The sequence below is a fragment of the Lepidochelys kempii genome, chromosome 12 (genome assembly GCF_965140285.1).
Source record: "Lepidochelys kempii isolate rLepKem1 chromosome 12, rLepKem1.hap1, whole genome shotgun sequence".
NCBI classification, from domain to species: domain Eukaryota; kingdom Metazoa; phylum Chordata; order Testudines; family Cheloniidae; genus Lepidochelys; species Lepidochelys kempii.
The window spans coordinates 9,583,144-9,608,115 of NC_136391.1; the positions used below are offsets into that span (position 1 = coordinate 9,583,144).

Here is a 24,972-nt window from a genome sequence, read left to right on the forward strand (position 1 = left end):
AACAGTCCAATAGCACCTTCTTTCAATGTGACTAGTTTGGAATATGAGGATGTGACCGTTCGCTTCCCAGCTTATGGCCGCCTCTGCTGCTTAGCCAAAGATCTTAGCCTAAGAACAGGGCCTCAGACTGTCACAGTAAGAGAAGGCCCTTACCCCGGCAGACGGTGATTTTGAATCTTTCTTTTATACCTCTGTAACTAGCTAAGTGATAAGAATACACCTAAATTCTTAAGAGTATAGGCCTTTACAGACAGGCCTGAATATCTATATCCTAACAGGTGAGACTATATAGGGGGCAGAGCAGCCTCAACACCTCAGTTCCATCCAACCGTGTGCCTGGATGGATGTTGACTTCTCCAGTCCCATCAGCCCCAGTTGGCTGAGGTGTGGAGAGAGGATGAACACAGCCTCATGCCTCCCACTTGCTCTGTATGGTGTTTTGTAGTTGAGGAAGGCCAATTTTTTTAAAACACGTAGCTGATTGGCTGGAACTTCTGTTGGGACAGAGAGTACTCAGAAAGGACTATAAAAATCTGGGCAATCCTGACCAAAATCCTGAATTTAGAGTTCTTGACATTGTGTTCATAAAAAAAAGTGAGAATTGCAAGTCCCAAAGAGGTCCATAAGTTTCTGCTGAAACTGGAGCTTATGGAGTATGGATATAAAACAGCTATCCACCCCAGTTTAGATGTGGGGGAAGGAAAGCTTTTACTCTGGGTACAATATGTCTACAGAGCAGGACAGTATTACATAGTAACTACTGAAATCTACTTAACGTTTTCATGAGTTACACCACACTGCTCTGTTTGACATTTTAAAAAGTCAGCAAACTTAAGCTGTCAAACCCCTTTAACACAATATCCATTTCTTTTTAAATTTCCTGTGAGGAGATTCATCTCTGTTATTTGGAGGGGAAATACTTCAGCTTTAAATCACAGTATTATGTACCACTATGTAGACTATAGGCTCTTAGTGACCATTACAATTTCTCTTATTACTGTGTAAGGTACCATGCAAAGTGTGGTTTGGTAGAAATATTTAATCCTCTGTCAATTTACCTTTTACAAATATTAGAAAATAACATTAGAAAATAGGCTTCCCCAGTCTTCCGTAAATTAAGACGTGCCACACACAGTTTTTGCGGTTTGGATAGTGTATTACGTTAAGCGCTGCTTTTTTTTTTTCTCTCTCTTTAGTCTTCATTTGTTTATTTTAGGCTTGAGAAGAGAAATTGGTGTTTATTCTTTTAGTATTAAGAAAAATAAATTTGTGGCAAAAGCAAAATAAAATTCCCTCTGAGTGTAGAAAAGCATTTTGTCTAACATTTGTCTAACACTTTTTTAAAAAAATTTGTGATAAATCTTACATTGCTGATAGTGTGCCACTATATATATAAAACAAATAACATAACACATAAAACAAATGAACATAAGAGGTGGTCTGACAAGAAACACAAGTGACTTTAAGTGTAAGCAGCAACAGAATTTTCACCACACACCGGTGCATACTGGTTTATAAACTGGGGAAATAAATTAATTCCAGTATGTATAGTGTGCAAAATACAATATCCAGATTATTAATTATAGTATATACAGGCTTTTGATTAAAATGTAGTTGGCGGGGAAAAACGTTAAGGGGAATGTCAAGTTACCAACTGGTTCAATCGTGTTTTGTATGTAGCGTTGCTTGTATCGGAGTAGTAATTATAGAAATATAGTTAAAAAATAAATACAGTAACCATTTGTATATACAAATGCTTTTAAACTCAGATGCATGTGTCTGCCTACATTTCAGGTGTACTTAAAGGCACCTATGATTCTGAATGGTGTCTGTGTTATCTGGAAAGGCTGGATAGATCTGCAGAGACTGGATGGTATGGGCTGCCTGGAATTTGATGAAGAGAGAGCACAGGTAAGGCAGTCTCAAACCTTGTGGGCTACCCATGTACTGAGTATGTAATAAGTATGACAACTACTACTTTTTAAACAAGTGCATTTTCTTTCAGGAGAGAGAATACATGCAGTTATGAGGCTTCGGATTTAGTCAGTCATCAGCATAATCGCACCCTTTCATTTGTGTCTGTTCTGCCTTCAGCTATGTGTAAAAAATTCACAGAATACTTCTAGTGTGGGAATTCATTGACTTAAAAATCTGTAGCTCCAGTTAAATTCATTATTAAATGAGATTGAGAGTTATTTCAGGCGTGGATCTTGGGCCATTTACACATGCTGAGAAGTACACAGCACAAATTTTGAGTACTGTAAAAAAAAAAATAATAATAATAATTCTCCACTCTGCAGGAAAGGATTGGCAAACTAGTAGTGATACCAAATAGTGCAAATTCTGTTTAAAACTCATTAAAGTTTTCAATGACTAATGCCATTCACCTAAAAGCAAACGCAAACAAAAAAAGCCCATTCCAATTGATTACTGTCATCCATCTGTGTCTCCCCCCCACCCCGCCTCCGAACAGTTGTCTTATTACTTTGCTTTTCTTTATCTTCTTTATAGTGGCTGACTCTGCTTTGTATAGGTATGACATCTTTTGAGAAAACTGACAACGTTACTAGTGTAAAGTGAATAATTAAGTTTTTCTGAAGCATACAAGAGTGTAGCAAACACTTACAATCTGTGGTTTCATTAGATGGGGAGATGACTCTTTAAAATACAAATTGTACATAAAAATTTGATTGCATCTCTGCAAGATTATTTACTAAAGAAATGGTTCGAGGACAGAACCACATGCTTAAAGCATAAATTCATAATTTAATTCCTCTGCTTCTATCAGAAAGCTGATGCAGCAATTTGTCACAGCTGTTGACTGAGTCTACCTTTGCTTCAAAAGAAAAAGAATTCAGAGGTATCCAATGATAAACAATACCAGTAAAGATCATTTCGATCATCCATTATCAACCTGTATTTTGCAGAACTATTCAGTGTTTATTTTTATAGTGTCAAAATTGTGGTAGCTGCATGAGAGATCCATGAAGATATGGTCTCTGCCCCAAAGAGCTTCTGAATAAAGAGGGAGGTAGCAGATGAGGGGAAAAGATGAAATAAAAAGCAGAAAGATTGAGCAGATATGTTAAGCATATATTTTGTTCCATGTGGGGGATCAGGTATCCCAGCAAATCTCTCTCTAATCTGTTCTTTTAGATGTGAAGTGATGGTGCCTTGATTAACTCTGTTTACTCATTCTGTTTAAAACTTTTTCCTCATGTTTAGCCTAAACATTACTTCATTAACTTAAGGCCATTGCTCCTTTGCCTAATGTTTCATTTTTGATACTGCTATTTTTAACTTGAAGGTCTTGTCCTCCCTGAGTTTCTCATCTTTACCACTATATACAGTAATTGCATCTGCCTTAATCTATTTACATCTTTTTATCCATCATTTTATTATTTTTGCTGCCCTTCTTTGTATCATTCCTACTCATTCCTATAGGTTTCCTAAACTTTTGGGCCCAGAACTACCCCCTGTTCCAGATGTGGTTGAAACAAGACCATTTTGAGTGGCCGTATTGCCTCCATAGCTTTATGTGACTTCTAAATCAGAGAATAGCATTGACTCTTTTTTGCAAAATGTTGCTGCAAAATTATATTTACTACTTTCTAAAGATTCTACTTTCGATAGATGTTTTCCAGATAATATTTTTATTGCTTATTAGTGCTCTTCCTGGTTCAGTGTGGCTTCATATTTCTTGCTTAGATTTTTTCAGTAGAATTGGTGCATCATTTCAGATGGGCACTTTCTGAATATTGGAAGAAATAAACTTAGAGAAAAATAAGAATTACTTTCACAGATCCCCATCACTGGGATACATGCCCCTCTGAATACAAGGCAAGAATCATCTTAAAAACAGTGACCATTATGGCCACAAGCTCCTTGCTCATGCATGGAATGATCCATGAGATTAGAAAAAGGAGGAGGGGTTGGATTCTGCAGTAGCTTGGAACCTGTTCCTTACTGTTTTGAAGACAGTAAGTTTGACACTACTGCAGAGAACCTCAAGGCACATTTGACAAACCTTTCCCCTTTGTCTTTCCTGTTTCCTTTTGGGGATATTCTCTTTTTTTTTGGAATTACTTCAGGCAGATGGGTTCCACAACAGTATTCGTTTAGGCCAGAGATTCTATTCCTTTATTCCAAAAAGGAAGGGGGGGCTTAAGTCTTATACTGGCACGGAGTCTTAAACTCAGCAATTTGTTTAAAGTTCCATATTAATGCTATAATTCCTTTGTGTCCTTGGGGCTCTCAGTTTGAGAGATGCATATTTCCACATTTCAGAAAGGCCATGTCATTGTGAATTCATATATTTCTGAGTCAGACAGAAGCACCGTCACTGGTGGGCCTTCCCTTTTGGAATGTCCACAGCACCATGTGTCTATATAAAATGCTTAGCATTGGTGACATGGCTTTTCTCAGGAGTAAAAAGATGTTATGTCTACCCTTAAATGGATGATTGATAAGAATTTGCAGTTATTCCAGAAGCGGCTGTGGTTACATTGGAACAAATCCACTATCCTACCAGCTCAGAAGCAAGCCTTTATAATGTATGAGCACTACTACATATCTCTGTGCCTCAGATTTCACCTCATTCAAGACCTCATAGCTGTTCTGAATGTGAATTTGCTAGTTCCATTGAGAACATTTGTTTCTGAGTGATATGATCTCTCATACTGGGATGGCACTTTGTCATATGACGCATGAGACTTCTTCAAAATTAGTTGAATGTGCTTTCCTTGAAAAGCTGTTAGAGTGCCCGATTAGACTAACTTAAGTTATGGACACTGCCACAGCATGTTCTGTAAGGTGTTCCAATCTTTCCCCAAGTACTGGAAGTTGTGATAGGCACACAGTCTACAATTAAGAGCATCAGTGCTGGCACCATCCTTCTTCAAATCTTAAAACAAACAAAAACTTAGAAGCAGAAGTAGAAATGTTTTTTGTGTAGAATCATGTATTTGTTTCACTTCATAGCTAGTACTATTTCATTTTGTTTTGAATTCTTCGTTTTAATTCAGTGATGAGCAATTTGATGGTACTGCAGGGAGAATTTCCATTGCAAATCACCAAACTCTTGGTGATTTGCATGCTCTTGGCACCATGATCACAGACACTTCTGGAAAGCAGTGGACTTTGGGGTTGTGTGCATTCTGAGCACACTGATCTGAGCTCTTGGTGTTAGGTCCATGATTCCTTACCTACCCTCTGCTGTAGGTAGTGATGTTGGGAGCATCCTTTAACTCTATCAGTTTATTTTGTCCAGGTAATTAACTAATACTGCCTGTGGTGAGTAAGCGGTCCTGGGTGAACGAAGGGGGGACTGATGCCATCAAATTGTATAAAAGCTACGCTTTCATGGCGGGGGGGAAAGGATTTCTAGTCTTTATGATTTAAATAAGATATGGAAATGGGCAATTAAGTTGCCAAATCAAACCTATCCTTGTCCTGTAGAGATACCATGAAAGGAAAACTATGAAAAAACTGTGTCTTTTAAAAATCAATATAATCTGGAATCGCCATCTGTTGTTGCATACCATTGCTACGGGCCAGAGTTAAGGCTGTTTGAGTGCCTTAGTTGTCTGTCTGCATACCCTAACAAATTTGGATTTCTTTTAAGCCTTGCCTTAACTCTGAATTTCCTCAGTTTATACCACTTCGTTTTCACCCTTAAGCTACTGATACATACTCTCAGCCTTAACGCCATTTTAACAAATGTTTTTGTCTTGGAATATATCCCCGCACTGAACATTTAAATCCATGAGGGAATGTACATGCAGCCTCTAATGTCAGTGCTTTCTTGAAGTTTCTGAGCTCAGGGTGCTGAGGTGGAAGCATCACACCAAGAGTGTGGATCTGCATAGGTATATACCTATGCAAACTCAAAATTACAGGTGAGTAACCTTCCTTTTCAGTTTCTTCTCCTCCGTATCTTAGTATTAATGAGTACATGGTTATGTTGTGTTGCGTTTTCCATTTAAAGAAGAGGTTAAATTTGTTTTTTAAAAGCAAATTACCCATTACTGAAAGTGTGCCATTTGAGCAATATAATTCTTCTTTCCGTTTTACCAACCGCTCAAAAGACACATTCTAATTTTCTTGTATTTTAACGTGTATTAGTACTGTAAGCCACTGGGCTATTTCTTTAACACTCTTCCTGTATTTCTTTTTCCTTTGTAATTTTAAATTGGTTAAATCATAATTTACTTCCACTTCTGAAACTCTTGTGTAATGTTGTTAATGGAGGATGGCTGGCTGCTATATTTCACCCCAGAAGTGATTAATTTCAGAGGACTAAGTGGTCTCTGTGCATATTACACACATAGCTACTATATAAACAATTTTGTAATTTACATAGCCTCCATTTTTGGAAAGTTTACCTTATAAAAATGTAATCTCTCCCATTTTCTGATTTCATCACTATTTTAGTTAATACTGGATTCAGACTAATTGATCTTCTTTTCTTCCACCTTTCTGGAATAAGAAACTATCTACTACTAAATCAGTCTTTTGACAATGAATTTCATATATGCTTTTTTCAAAAGATACCATGGTAATTAATTTTAAAAATAAAATTATACTGAAGTATTTTTATGTTTTTGCTGTTTGATATGTAATGTACCAATCTTCTCATTGTTAAGCAGTCTGTAGCACACTACCCTTATTAAAGGCCCCGTTCAGCATGGTGATCAGGCACATATGTAAATTTAACCAGCATATTGTCCCATTAAATTCAGTGGACCTACTCATGTGCTCAGTTACTCGTGCTTGAGTACTTCGCTGAACTGGGGCCAAAATTCCCATATTTTAATCCATGGACTTTTGCTGTTTCTGTCTCACATCTGTCTGTGCTTCAGTGCTTGTGTATTTTGATATATTAGCACTACACTAGATCCTTTCCTTCTATCTCTTGATATTTGCTATGTAGATCTAGATTATTTCACTCCTGACTTTTCTGACCAAGTAGCTACAATGCCTACTAAAGCAGAACTGTGTTTATTCACGACAACCTCTGTTACTTCTTATGCTTTTGTATTGACACCTCAGAAATGTTTTTGCATGCTTTTCTCATTGATACTTTCAGTATTTTGTTACTAGATACATTGTCTTCATTGTAAAAACAAGGTGTTTGGTATATTTTTTTGGTACTGTACAATGCTCCAGGCTGAAACTGTTAACTTTTTTCAGCTGTCACCTCAAATCCACTGTCTATAAAAGTTCTTGATGAATGTTCATTTAATTTACTTCATAATGGGCTGCAGTAGCCTGAAAGCAGAATTTTTTTTTTTATTTAAGAAAATGATAATCTCACATTTTTTTTCTCAGGCTTTGGTGAGCCATCCTTTCAGCCATCAACATACATGGCTAGTCTGGACATCAGCAAATTGTTTCTCTCCCTCCTCTGAAGTCTTAATTTGGGTTTTATTCCAGGTTTATGAGGGTTTGTTTTTTTTAATATTCTGGCTGAAGCTAGAACTTAAAGAAGCTATACTGATTCATCTTCTAGTCTGCTTATTGAACAAAATCCTCCCATGGCTTAAAAGATTTAAGGTACCTTTTTGTGATCACTTTCCACCTTTTGAAACCTTGACTTCCAACCTGAAACAGAGTTCCTGCTTGAGAAGATCGAATAGTTAGTTAATTGCTTTTGTTCCCGTGGAGACTTTCAGAACTGTCATTACTTAACTTCTTAGAATTACGGTGTTTTCCAGCCTTGAGTCCAGACAAATGCTTAAAAAGACTTGTATATACATTTCTGCATCTAAATGGTTACCAAATTGTTATTGGAAACTAAATGACAAAATTATTGGGCTGTTCTCTGGATCATAGATACTCTTGGGGTGGGGGAGCGCTTCTCTTCATCAATACACACACGCATCAGCATATGCATAGCTGAATTTTTAAAATTTTTAGGCTATCTTTGAAAACTTGTTTTTCCACTTGGTTTTGCTTAGCTTAAAATACTGCTGATCTCTTATTTTTTTTAAAAAATCCATTTTCATTAAAATTGGTAAAGTAGGTAATTATGAATCTGCATGGGTTGCCTACATTTAAAAAATGAGAGCTTTTCTTTAGTCCTCAGTAATCCGCTAGACCACCTCTTTTAGTTCTGTCCTTCTTAATTAAAAGAAATGAACTCTATTTTCCCTTCCACTGTCCCACCATAATGGATATATATTACACCAATATAAAAATGGCCAAAAGGAAACAAATTTGTCGTTTAAAAATAGAAGTTACTGGCAAAATGATATCTTAATGGCAGCTGTAAACATTGTCCTTTGATATATCTTTCTGGAGACTGAGCTATGAAGATGTATTGATTGACAGATGTTTGTATTAAACTGTGTTAGGCCACAAGAGAGACACTCTTGCATCATTTCACAAAATAGCTTTAGGGTGTAGGATAGTGCCTCAGGCAAGAAAAGCAATTTGACATTCTCTTAGGCTAGAGACATGTTCTCTTAAATTTAAAAGTTAATGCACTTAATCCCTTGGTATATAAAAACTGATCTGAGTTCTTGGGAGTGGAACATTTGTCCTCTGTAAATCAAGGTTAACATTTCTGTTTTTTAAAGAGCGAGACCCACTTGAAAATAACATACGACAGTTATTAGTGCAATCTATAATTATTGTGACTGAAAAAAGTTAATGGTGAAAAGAGATTTTTTTTATTATTATTATTTTTTTTCCTGTTTCACTGTTGACCTTTATGGTCAGCTCATCTCGTGCTGATCCTTAGAAGCATCAGTGGGAGAAACAGGAACTCACCTTTTTATTTTAAATTAGCACAAATTCTTCTAAACTGACTAAACATGTCCCTTTACTTAAAGGGTATATGTAAATTTATTATTGTGGTAATACTGGCTTAGAGAACATAAAAACTTAAATCCAAAATGTTACCATTTTTAATAGAAAATATTGAATAGATTTTATAAAAACAAATTAAGATTACTGTCTGTCTTTTTTGTTGTAAAGAAGTACTAAAATCTCGTGGGTTTTTTTGTTTTGGGGGTTTTTTTGGTTTTGGTTTTTTCACCCAAAACATGAAAGTCCACTGATATCGGTAAATGTTTGTGTACACAAAAATTGGGGGAGGAATATTTTCTAGCTTTTTACACCTTCGTATACAATTTTGAATTTTAAATGATATACTAAGGGATGTGAATATTCATTTTTGGTCAGATGTCGCTCTAGATGCAAAGTGATGAAGAGTTTTACTGCTAATCTGTTAAATTATGTTTGTTTTCGAGCATAAAAGTTGAATGTAAAGAACCTGATTATCTCATTTACAATTATCATTAGTTTGTTTAGTGCTGTCATCTATCTTACAAAACTACTTAATTTTTCAACATCAAAAATGAAAAATATTGCCTCTATAATATAAGCTTTGAAGTTTCCTTTAACTTCTTGGTTTAAGCAACTTAGTCAGACTCCACTTTGAAACAATATTTTTAATTCTTTAAAAAGCAGTTCTGATCTGCCACATGACTTTTAAAAGAGGCATTGCATAGCTCGAGATTTGTCTAGATGATTTCATATCCCATTTGTTCAGTTTCCATGTGAATGGATATCTTGTCTAACTGCTAAACCTGCACATTTATTCTTCAGTCTGAAGGTCAAGTTCTGTCCTTTCTGACTTCTGACCTCTAGAATCTATTACTAATGATGACACAGATTTTTCTCCCCTACTCCCTGTGGTCAGCCAAAAATTTTGTCTTCTGGTTTGGTAGCAGGAGGATGCATTGGCACAGCAAGCCTTTGAAGAAGCTCGGAGAAGAACTCGTGAATTCGAGGACAGAGACAGGTCTCATCGGGAGGAAATGGAGGTGAGGGTTTCACAGCTGCTGTCAGTAACTGGTTAGTACTTTACCAAAAATCTAGATTGTTTCCTATAACTTGTCTGTATGTACAATGATCGGGAATTCCTGTTTGTTTTAATTTTGCTGTTAAGAAAATAGTAAAGCATGATTTAATCTGCTTACATTATTAAAACTTGAAAAGGCGCTTGGAAAACATGTTTTTATTTGTGTAAATGTAAGTTGATGTTACCATTTTCTCTGTAGGTGGCCCCAGTTACTGGTTGCAGACTCGTGACTAGGGCCCTACCAAATTCATGGTCCTGAAAAATGTGTCACGGACCGTGAAATCTGGTCTTTTTCTGTACTTTTACCCTATACTATACAGACTTCACAGGGGGAGACCACCGTTTCTCAAACTGGGGATCCCAACAAAAAGAGGGTCGTGTGGGTGAGGGAGAGATTTGCAAGGTTATTGTAGGGATGTTGCAATATTGCCACCCATAGTTCTGCACTGCCTTCAGACCTGGGTGGGTGGATAGCGGCAGCTGCTGTACCAACTCTGAAGGCAATACGGTACCACGCCATCCTTACTTATGTACTGCTGCCTTCAGAGTTGAGTCAGAACCCCTATAGTTACAACACCATGAAATTTCAGATTTAAATATCTGAAATCATGAAATTTACTATTTTAAAATCCTATGACCGTGAAATTGACCAAAATGGACCCTATTCATGACATAAAGTCTGACTTTTTTTAATCATTAAATAAATGCTAGCAGCTCTGAAGAAGGGGCATTTTAGCCAGCGGTAATGAGGGTCTGCCACCTTCTGTCTCTTTCACAGACACTAGAGAGGCCTGGAAATTCTGGCTGCTGCTCCTGTTACCATCAGTCCTTTTCTTTATGGGTAGCAATACCAATGAACTGATTCAGACCCTGCTAACTACTTTCTCCTGTGGCTTGGCCATATTCCACCCTCACCTTCCCCTCTTGTTGGACCTGCTCCCGAGCCCCATCTTCATCTTTTCTCACTGGGTTTGCTCCTCTGGCCAGCTCTGTCCTTTCTCTTGGTCCTAGCTCCTTCTCTTCTCAGTGAGAAGACAGCAGGAACTCAGTGAGCCTGAGGAAACAAAGGAGCCTGAAGGGAAGGTGGAAAGCAGGAGCTCAGTGAGGCCAGGAAGGGGAAGCCAGCGGGGGGGGGGGGGGGGGGGACTGCTAATGTGGATAAGGGAAGTGTTGGAGAGTTAGAGAAGATGTTGCAGGCAACAAAAGGTATAAGAAGGGAACCAAGGTGGTGACTGTTTGTTTGAATTCCTTTGCCATGCAAGGTTTTTACTTCCTACTCCCTGCTTCACCTGTAGCTGCCTATTCGGCTCCCCATAATGGCACCATGACTAGTCCTCTCTCAAGCTTTAGGGTTGAGTGATACAGGAAAGAAATCTATCTTATCTCCTCTTGTCTTCATGGTCATGCAGAGCTCTGTCTCCTTGCTAAGTGAAAAGGTAAGATCTGGGAATGAGACCAAGAGGAAGGTTTGGTTCAGAAAGTAAGTCAAGCTGGGGAACAGGCCTATGGAGACTGGTGAAGTCAGTAAGCTAAGAGTGGAAGGCATGTGGAAGAGCTGCGCTGGGCTGGTCTCTAAGGAAAAGCTAGTTAGAAAGGCCTCAGGCAATTTACTTGGTTAATTACGGGAGAGTGCCTTCGCTTCCTCTACTCTAGGAACTTGTAGCACTGCCATGCAGTCTTGCCAACCCCAAATGTTTAAAAATGCATAATCAGTCCCCTAGCACCCCCCCCCCCAAATGTGATATAAGCTTAAGTCATGAGATTTAAAATAAAATAAATGTTGGGTACTTTTTGTTTACCTTCAGGTGCTGTAATCTTTAGGGTTCACAATTTCAACGTTTTCTCTGCAACCATAAGGGGCTAGAAAGCTACTCTTTTTCATAAAAACTGAGATTCTACTGTTAAGCTTGTACAGCCCCAGTGAAGTCTAATGGTGGATGAGTTCTGAGGTGTAACTAAGAGCATAATTTGGCCTGCAAACATCTTATTCATTGAGTTTTCACAGTGCTGACAAAAGAAACATTTTAGAATTGACTTCTTGGAAACTGAGCACATTTAATCTGTAGTTGTTGAATTACCATAAGGGTGGAACCCCACCGATACCAGTATTGGTTTCTTTTGAGAGTAAGCTACACTTTTAATTAATATTAAAAACTTGGAAATCTTTCAACTTTTTATACTGCTTAGCGTGGCATGATCAGCAAATCTGGGAACCACTAGACTTTTTAACATCTCATCAGTTCTCCTATGGATTGCAACAATGTCTGTATAAAATTAGAAAATTTCAGACTGTAGTACTATAGTTGAAATAACTTTAATAGAGACCAGATTCTAGTTTGAGAGAGAGAAATCTTGTAATACTCCACCCACTCCTACCCAAAAGAGAGGCGCCAGCTCTTTGGAAATAGTCATCCAGAGCTTGGCAGCATATGAAAATGATCACAGATTTTGTTCTTTATTTACACAGCTTTCTTTCTTAGTAGAGATGTTTGCTTATTCTTAAAGTCTCTACATAGATTATTTTTCAAATATAACGAACAGGTAGATCATTGCCAAAGAACGATCCCTATACTAGGCATATAACAGTTCAACTATTTTTTGTTAATAAAGAGAGGGTATTATTTTTTTAACGACAATAAGGTTAGGCACAGTGATACTTTCGGAAACATAAAATAGAGACTGCAATGGCTGCATAATAATGAAACTTTTGGTAGAATAATAGAATAGTAGAAAATAGAAATAGTAGAAAAGCCGTGCTTTTTAAAAAAAAATCTGTTTACGCCCACAGGCATAATAAAAGTTTTTTTTAGAAGATCTATACAGTGTATCTGAGATTGTTTGTATCTTCCTGTCATGGTCTGTTTTCAATATGGATGACCCAGGGATCAGTGCTAGGACTGTTCTTTAATATATTTATTTAAAGATCTGGAGGCAAAGGTGGATGGTAATTATTTCAGATACTAGAGATCCGATCATTGTGGTTGGACAAAGCAGCAGTTATTTGAATTGAGTCTTTGCTGAAGTCTTGGAGCTGGCAGGAGGCTCTCAGCTGTAAAGTGATCTTGCTGCTCCTGCTGTCTCTCTCACAGGAGTCTGTTTCCACACCAGAGAGGTGGGTTGGAGGGCTCTGGTTCCTGAAGAAGTTAAGGTGTAGTTCCAAGAGTATCTTCCCATGCTGTGTGGACATAATACAGTTTATTTCAGTAGAAATTTCACTTTGTATTTTAAATGAGCTTCTAATACAGTGCCAGCTAGACTGCCTTTGTTGAAGAAATGATTGCAGGACCCCAGGCTAGTGGAGTCAGAATATGTTGGAAGTAACATGGTCTGTATTCAGTCACAGAAAGCTGCAATCATCTACTTTCTGCCGGCTGTTTAGTGCAACAGGAGGTACCAAAATGGTGGTCTTACAGCAAGGAATGGGTAACGTGAAATGGAAAAATTACAGTGTATGCTCCTGTTTCATGGTGTCTACAAATAATTTTTGTGAGGGTTAGCTTTGTATTGTGGGACTTACTTATATAATGGAAACAGTTTTTTGAAAGCTTGGATTGTATACATTCTATGACAAAAGCTCAAATTTTAAAATTTTCTCCCAGCCCATTCTGTTGTGCATAAGCTTGGCCAGAGATGTTCTGCTGAGTTTAATCTTCTTGAGATTGAGTTGTGCAAAGCTTTCTGAATATGTTTCATGCAAAAAAAAATTCAGTGGTTTAAAAATTTATTTTTTCTTGTTTGTGTTCATTTTGCATATTACTGCAGTTCTCTCTCTGTAGTAACACTGCAAGGAAAGAAGTAGAGTGGTTTGCTCTTCCCTGAAATAGTCTGGTCTGTTTGGTGTCCTGCGATAAATATTTGCACGTTTTTAAATCTAGGATACACACACAGTGACAAATTAGTTTCCAACATACCTCTCTGGTAATGCCCCCACAAGGATTTTTCTCTTACAGCTAATTCTCACTAAATTTTTCTCCATTTTACTTACCCTGTAATTCCTAAATAAGTAAGTGATCCTCACAGTTCCAAATTTCCCAATTTAAGGAAAGTTCATTACTTTTTGATTTCTTCCTAATTCGTCCCTTACCCTGGGGGGGAGGGGAAATCCCAGAAATTTTGAAGGAAATCCTTCTACATGTACAGGATAAAACCTTGGCTCTGGATCCCATCCATAAAGTTTCCAGGGATGTATAAGGGCCACCCATGGAGAGGCCATGTGCTTCTTTACCAGCTATGATCCTGCTTCCCTCCCCCCCCCCCCCCCCCAAAGAGCTCTAAATCATGATCAGGCCAAGAGTTGTTAACTTACATTCATAATTTGGATTGTGTGAATTCCTGATCTGTACTTTTGCCTAGAGCCATCATAATAGCTGTTTCTTTGTTTAAAAGGTAGCATGAAATTGCAGCTTTTTGGCATCTTATGCTGAAAAATTGACCCAACCCAGTATCATGTTTTCTGTAGTGAAATGTCAGTTTTTGAGGCAGTGTAACTTTAAAGAAAAGTTTTTAAATCTAAAATAGTTAAGATTTTATATTGATGTGAAAGTGTTCTTTTCTAGGATAAAATCTGAAATGTTTTCTTTTGAGGAAGTATTGTTTAAAGGCTAGTATAGCTGTTATAAATATATAATTAGTATTGATTTCTTTCAGTCAGTATTTCTCCATTGCTCAGCCCCCTTCTAACCTTCATTGACTGAAAGAAGATGCTTATATTACAGTATTTCCTGATTTGCAAAATTGATTTTCTCTGTACTATATTCAGCATTGATTGTGTACAGAACATAAATAATTGGTATTTTTTTTAATATATGCACTTTGTAGCACTTATAGGCTAAAATTAGCTGTTTTGAACGTCTTGTGGAACAGTAACATGGCGAAATGATTATTGGAATGTTTGACTATGTTCACATCTTATGATCTCAGACATTTTTTTTAAAAGTTTATGTTCAGTTTGAAATTTGTTAAATACAGTAAAATAATAAAAGGTCAGTTATATCTGTGTGATGGATTCCATTAGACTTGAAAGATCCAATTTGTCATTTGGACCAGACACATTACCAATATATGATAAGTTGCAATATGATTGACGCTTCTGGATGAGCGTGGCATATATCCAGAAGGAAAGTCTCACTTGTATTGTCTGTGTTTGAAGTCAGTAGAGCAGTTTCAGATCTTTCTTACACTCAGCACTTAAACACAAAATCCAACTCATCTATTAGAAGTTGAACTGTTTGTGGGCTTTTAGTAAAGGAAACAGTGTCTTTAGAAAATAGAATTTACAGGAAACACAAAATGGAATCTTGATGGAGGTTGATGTTAAATGCTTTATATAATCTTTGTCAAGAAAGCTGCTAAATTTTATGTTCCCAGTGATTATTTTAAAAGCTTGTCAGTAGGTAGGTGGTCCTAAAAGCAACTAACTGCCGTTCATTGTTCAGGGTTTTTTCTTGTTCATAACGTAGCTTGATTTTTCATTTATTATTTAGTAAATAATAGATGCAGATATTTGATGCCAAAGAATATAGCATATCTAATCTGTTTATCCCCGTAGTATGTAGCTGCCAGAAAACAATTAAGAATCACATTACAGTTGCCCATGAAAGAGACTTCTGTGACCATTTCTTGATTCATCCTGTTTTAGATTTTCTGGTCTCTCCATGGGAAATGTATGCTTTAAATATGGAGATATTTGAGGTCATATGACCTAATAAATGTAACCAGCTAAAAAACTAAATTTTTTTTTGTTGTTGTTACTGGTCATCAGTGGTAAATACTATGTGTAGCTTCATTTCTGTTTAAATGAATACTGTATATGTTCTTGTCAGCAATCAAAGTATTGATACCTAAGGCCATGATTTTCCAAAATAGGACCCTAAAGGAAAGGTCCACAAAAGTTTCAAAAGTATTCAACCCAGTAGCTCCTATTGAAGTCAGTGGGTGTTGTGACAAAGTTCCTCCTCTGCCTCGGTGGGTCCTGTGCTTATTGGCGGATTTGCTTGCCTCAGAGATTCATGGCAGCCCTCCGTTGGGCCGCTCTTGCTAGTGGTTCAAACCTGCCATCCACTCAGCTAACCTCATCGCTGGCCAGCCTGGGGGAAACGGAGAACAATACCCGCAGTCTCTGTGTCCCACCTAGTGGGTCGGGGACAGGGCAGGTCCCTTTCCAATTTAGACCGTCCCTTCTGGCGCTTCTCACAGTCTGGGTTAACTCTTCCATATCCAATCAGGAGTTGGAGGGATGGGCAGGAACCCGGGCCCACCCTCTACACCGGGTTCGAGCCCAGGGCCCTGTGGATAGCAGCTGTCCACAATGTTCCCTGTATCAGCTGTGTGACAGCTACAACTCCCTGGGCTACTTCCCCATTGCCTTCCCCCCCCAGCACCTTCTTTATTCTCACTGCAGGATCTTCCTCCTGAAACCTGATCACGCTTGAACTCTTCACTCCTCCAGCAGCACTCCTTCTCACTCCCCGCTCCTGGCGTGCCACTGATGGGAAGTCCTTTTTAAACCAGGTGTCCTGATTAGCCTGTCTGCCATAATTGAATCTAAAAAGTTCTTAATTGGCTCCAGGTGTCTTGATTAGCTTGCCTGTCTTAATTGGTTCTGGCAGGTTCCTGGTTGCTCTAGGGCAGCCCCTGCTCTGGTGACTCGGAACAGAAAACTGTTCATCTAGTGGCCAATATATTTGCCTTCTACCAGACTCCTGTACCTCACTGGTCTGGATCTGTCACAGTGTTCAGCACTTTGGAGAATCAAACTACCTATTTAAGATCCGACATATGGACTTAGAAGCCTACCTTTAGGCTTCTACTTTGAAAAATTGGCCTAAATTCATACCCATGATTATTAATATTTGTTATGAGAACCCAAAAGCTCAGTCAGTATCAGGGCCCCCCATTGTTCTGGGTGCTGTCAAAATAAATAAACTGGTCTCTGCCTTGAAGAGCTTACTGTATAAATAAACAAGGCAGACAATATGTCAGCAAAATGTCAGATCCATAACACCATACTTCTAATTTACTTAAATGGTGTATTCTAAGACTATTATTTAAAATTAGGTCCCAACTTAATTACCTGACAGGTCTGCACTTAGAATTTTTGCTCCCGGCAGCTATTGATGAGCTTTCATGCACCAAATGAGGTGTACAAACAAGGAATCCTAAACTCTGGACTTGATAGCTGAATGAGTGAGGTATAACTTTCAAATATTTGGTCTTAATTGACCTTTAAACTTAGGTAATGGTGCCCCTATATACATTTTATCTATCCACACCTAGTCATGGGACCTTCCAGGGACTGCTTTAGCCTCCAGTGCAAGTTGGAGCAAACTTGTAGCTGGTTGTCATGACTCCCAAGGGTTTGTTCTGGCAGCCAAAGGATTGCTGATCTACAGCCCTGACATGTCCTCGGGTGGTGAAAAGTAGGGTGGACTAGGGCAGGTTATTCTAGCTTTATCCCACCCAGGGGTTCCTCTGCACCAGGAAAATACCTAATTAACAGTGTCTACCAATTTTCCAGTAACTTTGTGCCATTGGCTAAGAAGAAGGGAAATTGTAAGCAAAGTAATTTGTAGTTACTAAACACAATGCTGTTGAGGGAAAATTTTATGGACTCTAAAATTGTCCTTTGCTGTTGCACATTCTTTCTCACCCCATTGTGTTAGTACTTTAGTTAGCCAGATCATCTCCTTAACCAGAAGAACATAGGGAGGACTCTGGGGTTGGACAGTCATCTAAAATTCCCTCTGAGATTATTGTCTTCCCCTCTGCCCCACATGCACGCGATTCCATCTTGTGTGTGGAGAGTGGAGTGTTCTGTTGTCGTCGTTGTCCTCTCTCTGCCCCTAAACCTAGCTAATGCCCAGTGGTTCCTGACAAGATAGGGCCATCTTCATAGAAGTCCTCTACCTTCCCCTCCCTGCCTCCCCCCCAAATCTAATCCTCAGCAAGGTATCCATGTGCTTTTGGATCCCTTTACCTATAGCTGCCTCCAGGGTCTCTAGATAGGGGCAGCAGCTTGGGGCTGTAGTGTCTTTTCTGGACAACTCCAGTGCTCTAAAGGGAGAGTTGTTCATACCCCTCTCCCGGCTCCTTCTCAAAGAATCTCTGAATCAATAGAGATGCTTCTGTAAGCTCCAAGGTGGAAGTGAGGTCACAGTACCAAAGAGACGGGAGGCTTGTGTGTATAAGGTTCTCTCTGCATGGATTTATGGGTGATAATCAGGGACATTAACATCTGACAGTCCCTGTCCTGCAGAGCTCACAGTCTAAGGCCCTAATCCTGCAATGAGCCCAGTTCTCACACAGAGCTTATTGCGGAATCAGGGCCTAAAACGAGACCCCATAAAGAGGTATTACGAATGGAAGAATGGGGGAGGGGGGATAACGTAACAGCGATAATGCATGGTTACATAGATTAGTTATATGTACAGTTTAGATTATTAATTATTTGTATTGTGCTAGCAGTTAGGAACCCAAGGTACAAACCAGGACCCCACTGTATTAGACATTCTACAAACATAGAACAAAAAGATGGTCTTTGCTTACAACCTAACTAAAGAGTAGTTGCTTTTGAGTCAGCCACAGTTTTTGTTTTTAAGTAACAAATTAATGAAAAATAAAATGTATTCTATACTAGCCTACTACCTTTGCCATTATCCATTGACCTATACTTATACTGGAGTGAAGTTCTGACACAGCTGTCCAAAGTGAGTGTGCAGATGAGCATAGCAGCAAAATTGGCTCCAAACACCCTTTCTTTTGTTGATCTTTGAGAACAATGGCAATTATTTCGGCTTTAAAGTCTCTTTGTAGGACTTGATCATAGTACATTCTCTACTCTTCTTTCTCCCCCCCACACACACCTTTTCTTTTTCTCTTTTTCCTTTTCTTTTCTGTGTCTAGACCAGTTCAGTATAAATAACAGTCTAGACTAACATGTCATGAGGAGGATTTCAAACGTCTTCTGCCAAATAGGTTCCTGCATTTCTTTCAGTCATCATACCATCTCCTACTTTCTTTAGAGATTTTAGTTGGCTTGTTGCCAGTTATAATTCCTTCCATATTGCAAAAGAGTTACATGGTTTCATGTGCTGAAAGTTGAGTGAAGTTTCTTGGGTGTTAGAAACTCCCTGTGTTTCCACAGTATTAACTGTTCTATTTCAGGATATTTAGAATGAAACTGTCACTGTTAATCATAAAACATTAGGTTTAAGAAACATCAGTACGCTGGGTTCTGTCTATATTTTTGCAAAGTCAACAAATTGGTAAAATACAAGCTCTTCTCATAACCAAATGTTTATGCCAAGGTAATTTCTATTTTATCACTTTGAATAATTGTCGTTCATCTGTTCGTAGTGAAAAGTACCAAACTCTTGTAATACATTTATATTGATTGTTAAGCAATTCCCTGAGCATCAAACCTAGGATTTTCAAATAATCTCTCATTCAAATTTAACTTCAGCATCCTGCTGAAAAGTGGAGTATGCAGTAGTAAGATAATGATTTTTTTCCCTCAAATTTGGTGTGTGATTCATTGAAAAAATATTTTGTTTCTAAATTGAAAAAGGCAGATGCAGTTTTTTGTTTAAATGAGTCTCCCTCAATGTTCAGAAACTCATAGCACAAAATTTAATGACAGAGTTGCATGTGTGTGACTTTTTAGTATTTTCTTTAATTTTTGAAATAAGCATCTTATGGCTAATTATTACACCAGTTCCATAGGAAATTGCTTATTGGTATAGAAGCATCAGGTTTAAAATACAGAGCATTCTTTGAATCATAAGTTTTAAACCTGGCAAAGTTGACTTACGCTTTTTATGTTTCTGTGGTGGATAAATTGAATTCCTGGTATTATACTGTGTGGAGGTTTTCCAGATACAGCCTTACTGAAAACTGAGGTTCTGTCCTGTGTCAATACTAAAGATCCCATAAAAGTTGTAGATTAGCCCATGGCTATGGCCAAAAATGTCCATACTTTTGCCCAGTATTATGCAGTGTTCTTGCCACCTGCACATTGCTTGGTTTCTACTCTCCACCTGAGAAGTGACTAAGTTTTAGTGAGGAAGTGTTTAATTTATTACGTGTGTTTGTATTTAGAGATACACACACACACACACATTTATATATAATATATAGGTTTCTTCGTATTCCTGGGATCTAAAGAACTATCTTGTTGTTAAAAGAAAAGGAGTACTTGTGGCACCTTAGAGACTAATTTATTTGAGCATGAGCTTTCGTGAGCTACAGCTCACTTCATCAGATGCATGCCGTGGAAACTGCAGCAGACTTTATATATACACAGAGAATATGAAAAAATACCTCCTCCCACCCCATTGTCCAGCTGGTAATAGCTTATCTAAAGTGATCATCAAGTGGGCCATTTCCAGCACAAATCCAGGTTTTCTCACCCTCCACCCCCCCGGTGGCCTACATGGTTTGGCAGAACGGTGATTGATAGAACATGTACATGTTTCATACATTTATACATGTACAGGTCAGTACAAATAAATGGGGATGACTCAGTTCGGTTGAGCTGTCATTTCACTGTCAGAATTGTCTGTGTAAATCCCCACTCGTTGAAATGCAAAATTACGTCTTTGTCTATATTTACTGGTACAATAATAAGATACTGTAATGAATACTTTTCAGTACACTTGAGCATAATTTGTCATTCCTTTCACATTATTTGAAAGAGCAGAGCTGGTGGTTGTTTCACAGTGGCTTGTGCAAAAACTTACAACTAGCTATGATGTCATAAATCATGTGGGTACTTCCATAAATTTAAAAGAAAAGGCCACCATAAGGAAAATTATAAATGTAACCATATGCTTGTACTTTTGAGTCTTCATTGAGATTTGACAGTAAAACTACTGTGGACATTTTTTTTATGAAAATAAACTTTTTTAAAGCAGAAGTATGCTGTCAAGTGATTTGCTGTTTTTACCATTAGATGTGAAAACATGCACTGAAAGTAAATTTAATAACTACATTTATCTAAGGTTTTGAATTGAGACAATCAGCAAAATCGTAAATGTAGATAGCATTCCACTTCTTTCCAAATAGCAGGAGACTCTTGAAACTAGAAGCAATGATGTAAGCAAAAAAATAAATAAGGTTAACCTTTTGCTAACTAGTCTCAGTGATAGTTTGGGTATGCTTTTCAAAATTACAAAATATGTTTTGTAGTAGGAAATAACTATGCATCACAATTCTCCTTTTGTTGGAAGAAAATTGTACTGCAGCCTCATTAGAATTGAATAGTTCAGGTTGTACCGTCATTAACACTGTAAAAAGGTTAATGAATTAATGTGAAAATAGTGATTTAAACAAAGTCTCTAAATTATCTGTCGTTATATAAAGGAGGCAGGCAGTTTACAAAAGGCTTCCTTGGGTGCAAGGGACAGATGCCCACTAGCATTTAAGAGCTTTAGTGCTGCATGTGATTAATAGACTATTTCCTTTTTTAATTCAATTGTCTGCACACAGAAAGCTTTCTGAAAAATCAGGCATTACAATGATGGGAGCTGGAATTGTCAATTTTCAGCTGAGAGGCAGGCAGAAAGGAATACAGCTTGCTCTGAGTATCACCAGTGTGTAAATGGTATAATAAAGGAAGACCCAGTCCATGCCCCAAAGGGCTTATAATCCAAATTGGACAATAATGTTTGGACACACAAATGCATCAGATCACTAGATGAAACTTTGGTCTCAAATTAGGTCTGATTTTTAGCACAATTATTTGATTATTTCTGATTGGCTTAATAGAAGAAGTATTTTTAAGGAAGACTTGAGAGGATGACTATTTGGAGGACCAGCTGTGGAGGGACTTTCAAGCATAAGGATCTTCATGGAAGAAAGGTGATAAGGGCACTTATGTGGGGAGCTTGGAAAGAGTATAGATAATAGGAGTAAATGAGATGTAGACAGGAGCTGAATTGTGCGGAGCCTTGAAGGTGAAAACGAGGAACTGAAGCTTGGATGCAGAAAATGAGAAGTCATCTTTGGAAGGAATCTAAGAGCTCAGTGATATGATCAGAACATTGAAGAAGTAAGATCTTAGCAGTTGCAGTCCATACTGAATGAAAAGGTATGAGATGCTGCATGACCAGAGAGGAAGTTGCAAAGGAGATCAGATGACCACAAATGGACAAAGGTTTTTTGTTGTGGGAGTAGTAAAGAGAAAATTAATTTTTAGAGTAATTGTAGTGGAAGGAAGAATAGTCAGAATTTAGCTACAGTCAGATAATATGGAAGAAGTTGAATACAAGTCACAAGTTTCCATAACAGGCGAAAAGGTAGAGTTCACAATAGGAGAGAGTAGATGGTTTGGTTAGGAAAGCGTTCAACTTTTCCCATACTTAGCTTGAGCTAATAATAGGATATCCAGCAAACCATGTCGGAAAGACAGTTGGAGGTGCAAGACTGAACAGAGTGGAAGTTAAAGAGAAGTAAATTTGAGAGTCATCAATTTAGCTGAGGCAGGGGCATGGAAAGACAAGGACATGTGTGAAGGAGAGAACAGAGTACTCTGAGGTATGCTTGTGGAGGAGGAGAACATGCAGTGTCACAAAAGCCCAAGATTAAGGAGTGGATTACTTGACTGTTTAAAACTGGCAAATAAATAAAGGATGAAAATAGAAAAGAGGCTATTCCGTTGAGGTTGGGTTGGTTTTGTTTTTTTTAAAATGAGGTAACATATTGTACTTGAAGGCAGAGATAAAGGAGTCAGGTGAGAGGATGGTTTCAGAGTAAGGGAGAGGAAGCAATGAGAGAGCAAAAAAGGTCTGGGGTTAGGAGGGAATAGAGTTGAGCATATGTGTTAAACAAGTTGAGATTAATACTTGGAGTTAGCTGAGAACAAGTTGCATGTTCTACAAGTAGGTTAACTGCAGTAATGATGGGAAAACTTCCTCTCTCTAAATAAATTCAAAAAGTAGGACTCAAAAGAAATACAAGGAACAAATAAGTACAGTAATGATGTAATTTTTAGTCACTGTTCTGGAACCACACTTCAATTACAATATTTGCATTAAGTGTTGACTTGTAAATTAGATCATTACTAAGGCTCTACTTAATTTGCAATATTGCAGAAATTGCAGATCCCACAATATTAGGCATTCACCACAATTTTGTCATCTGGGTGCCTGACAGCAGGGGCCATCGGCCACCCTGGGTGGCTGACATTGAGGACAGGTTTTCCAAATTACCGCAAATAATAAAGGTCCATGATTACTTTTCCACCATTTTTCACTTCTTGTCTGTAACTCAGCTGCAATTATTTGACAATCATCCAGCAATTCAAGCAGGGCCTTAATCATTACTTAAATAACTGATGTCAACGTTACAGCAAAGAGGAATGAGGCCAGAGGTGGTAAGACTAACCACACACAAAAAAAAAAGAAAGGGCCAGATCCTCAGCTGGTGTAAATCATTGTAGCTCCATTGACTTCATTGGAACTATGCTAATTTATACCAGCTGAAAGTATGGTCTGCAGTATTATTTGCATTAGTGCCTGGAATAATACCTGATTGTGCTATGCACTGTACAAATATAAAATAAAGAAATATATCAAGATATTAGAATACTTAAAATGGAAAAAAATAAAATTGTGAAACATTTCCTTGACATCAGAAAAATATAAGATCTAATTTTTAAAAAATCTTTTCGTATATTGAACAAGAAAAAAAACCTTTTAGAAGAGCTTGCTGAGTTAAACTTTCTTGTACAATTAGAAAATCGTGGGGTAAATTAGACTATCACTTCGAAAGGAATAAAAAAATCCTGCTTAAAGAGGCTTTGATATTTATTAAAGGCACAGTTTGTAATATGTTCTTCCAATCTTGTCAAGTTGGCCGCAGCTGTTAACACCTTTGGCACTCTTAAATAGGAAGTCAGTAATGTTTCCTCCATGTCTTCAAATTAGCAGAACCGGAGGCAAAAGTAAACCCTTTTAGACTAGTTTAAACTCGAATTAGTCTAATGAAAAGCCTATAGGGAATAAACATGATCATTTTATGTAGATCTTGAACAAAAAAAATCCCTTAACTAGATTTGTCCTGTGCCTCTATCACTGGATGTTAAATCGAGACTTTTTATTCAGATGCAAAGAAGAAAATACTGTTTGTGGAACCGCTCATTACACTCTAAGTGATTTCCAAACAGTTATGAAGGATGGTTCCTGCTCAGAGGAGCTCAGTCTAAGCACAAACAAGTAGAAACAAGGCATGGGAAGGGAAATAATAGGCAAATTATATACAAGTCTGCTTGATTCATTATAAGTAACATGGCAAAAATGGGTCTTTAAGGGTATGTCGACATTTCAGTTAAAAACCTGCAGCTGGCCCAGGCCAGCTGGCTTGGGCTGCAGGGCTGTTTTAAGTGTGGTGGAGACATCCAGGCGTGGGTTGGAGCCCAGGCTCTAGGACCCTGCAAGGTGGGAGGATCCCACAGCTCGGGCGGAACGTCTACACCATAATTAAACAGCCCTGCAGCCTAAGACCTGTGAGTCAAGTCAGCTGGCGCAGGCCAGATGTGGGTGTCTAATTGCAGTACATGCATGGGCTAGCCCCCCAGCCCCGCCCCTTCTGCCCAAGGCCCCCCGCCAGTGCTGCCCGCAACCACTGGCCCAGTCCCCCAGCTAGCCCCCCAGCTCCAAAGGAGTGCTGGGAGGGTGGGCAGTGCATGGCCCCTGAAGCGCAGGAGGGAGGGCAGCGCGTGGCCCCAGCCTGCGGGGGCAGGTGTGCAGCAGCCATAGCCTTCCCAGCTCATGAGCACAGGAAGATGCGAGGCCCCAGTCCCAGCAGAGCACTGGGGGTCTGGAGCCGGAGGACTGGAGCCACATGCTGCTGCAGGGAGCAGTCACAGCAGGTTACGGGGTAACATCTGGTTGTTTGGGGAGGCAAAGCCTCCCCCAGCCTATGTGACCCACCGTCCATGAGTACAAGACATATCCTAATGGGGATTTAAATGTGGATGGAATAGGGGCCTTGTGTCCCAAACTCAGGGAGTTGTACTGTTCATATGGGGCTGCATGGAAGAAGGCCCAGAAGTGATTGAGAGATTGACAGATGCGTGGATGAGGTTGAGAACATTGGCATAGCATAAG

The 24,972-nt window shown here is 38.5% G+C and overlaps 1 protein-coding gene across 9 annotated transcripts in view; it reads left to right on the forward strand.

Annotated features, from left to right (window-relative positions):
• The window catches only part of CBFB (core-binding factor subunit beta), a 64,312-nt gene that overhangs the window by 33,680 nt on the left and 5,660 nt on the right, over positions 1-24,972 (forward strand). For 3 of the 9 annotated variants that reach the window (XM_073307488.2, XM_073307491.2, XM_073307486.2), the window contains 2 exons: positions 1,795-1,911; positions 9,735-9,830. In XM_073307488.2, the coding sequence (XP_073163589.1) occupies positions 1,795-1,911; positions 9,735-9,830 (213 nt within the window). Of the gene's footprint in view, positions 1-1,794; positions 1,912-7,434; positions 7,555-9,734; positions 9,867-24,972 lie in introns of those variants that run through there. The other 6 variants (XM_073307484.2, XM_073307487.2, XM_073307490.2 and 3 more) reach the window with 4 other exon arrangements.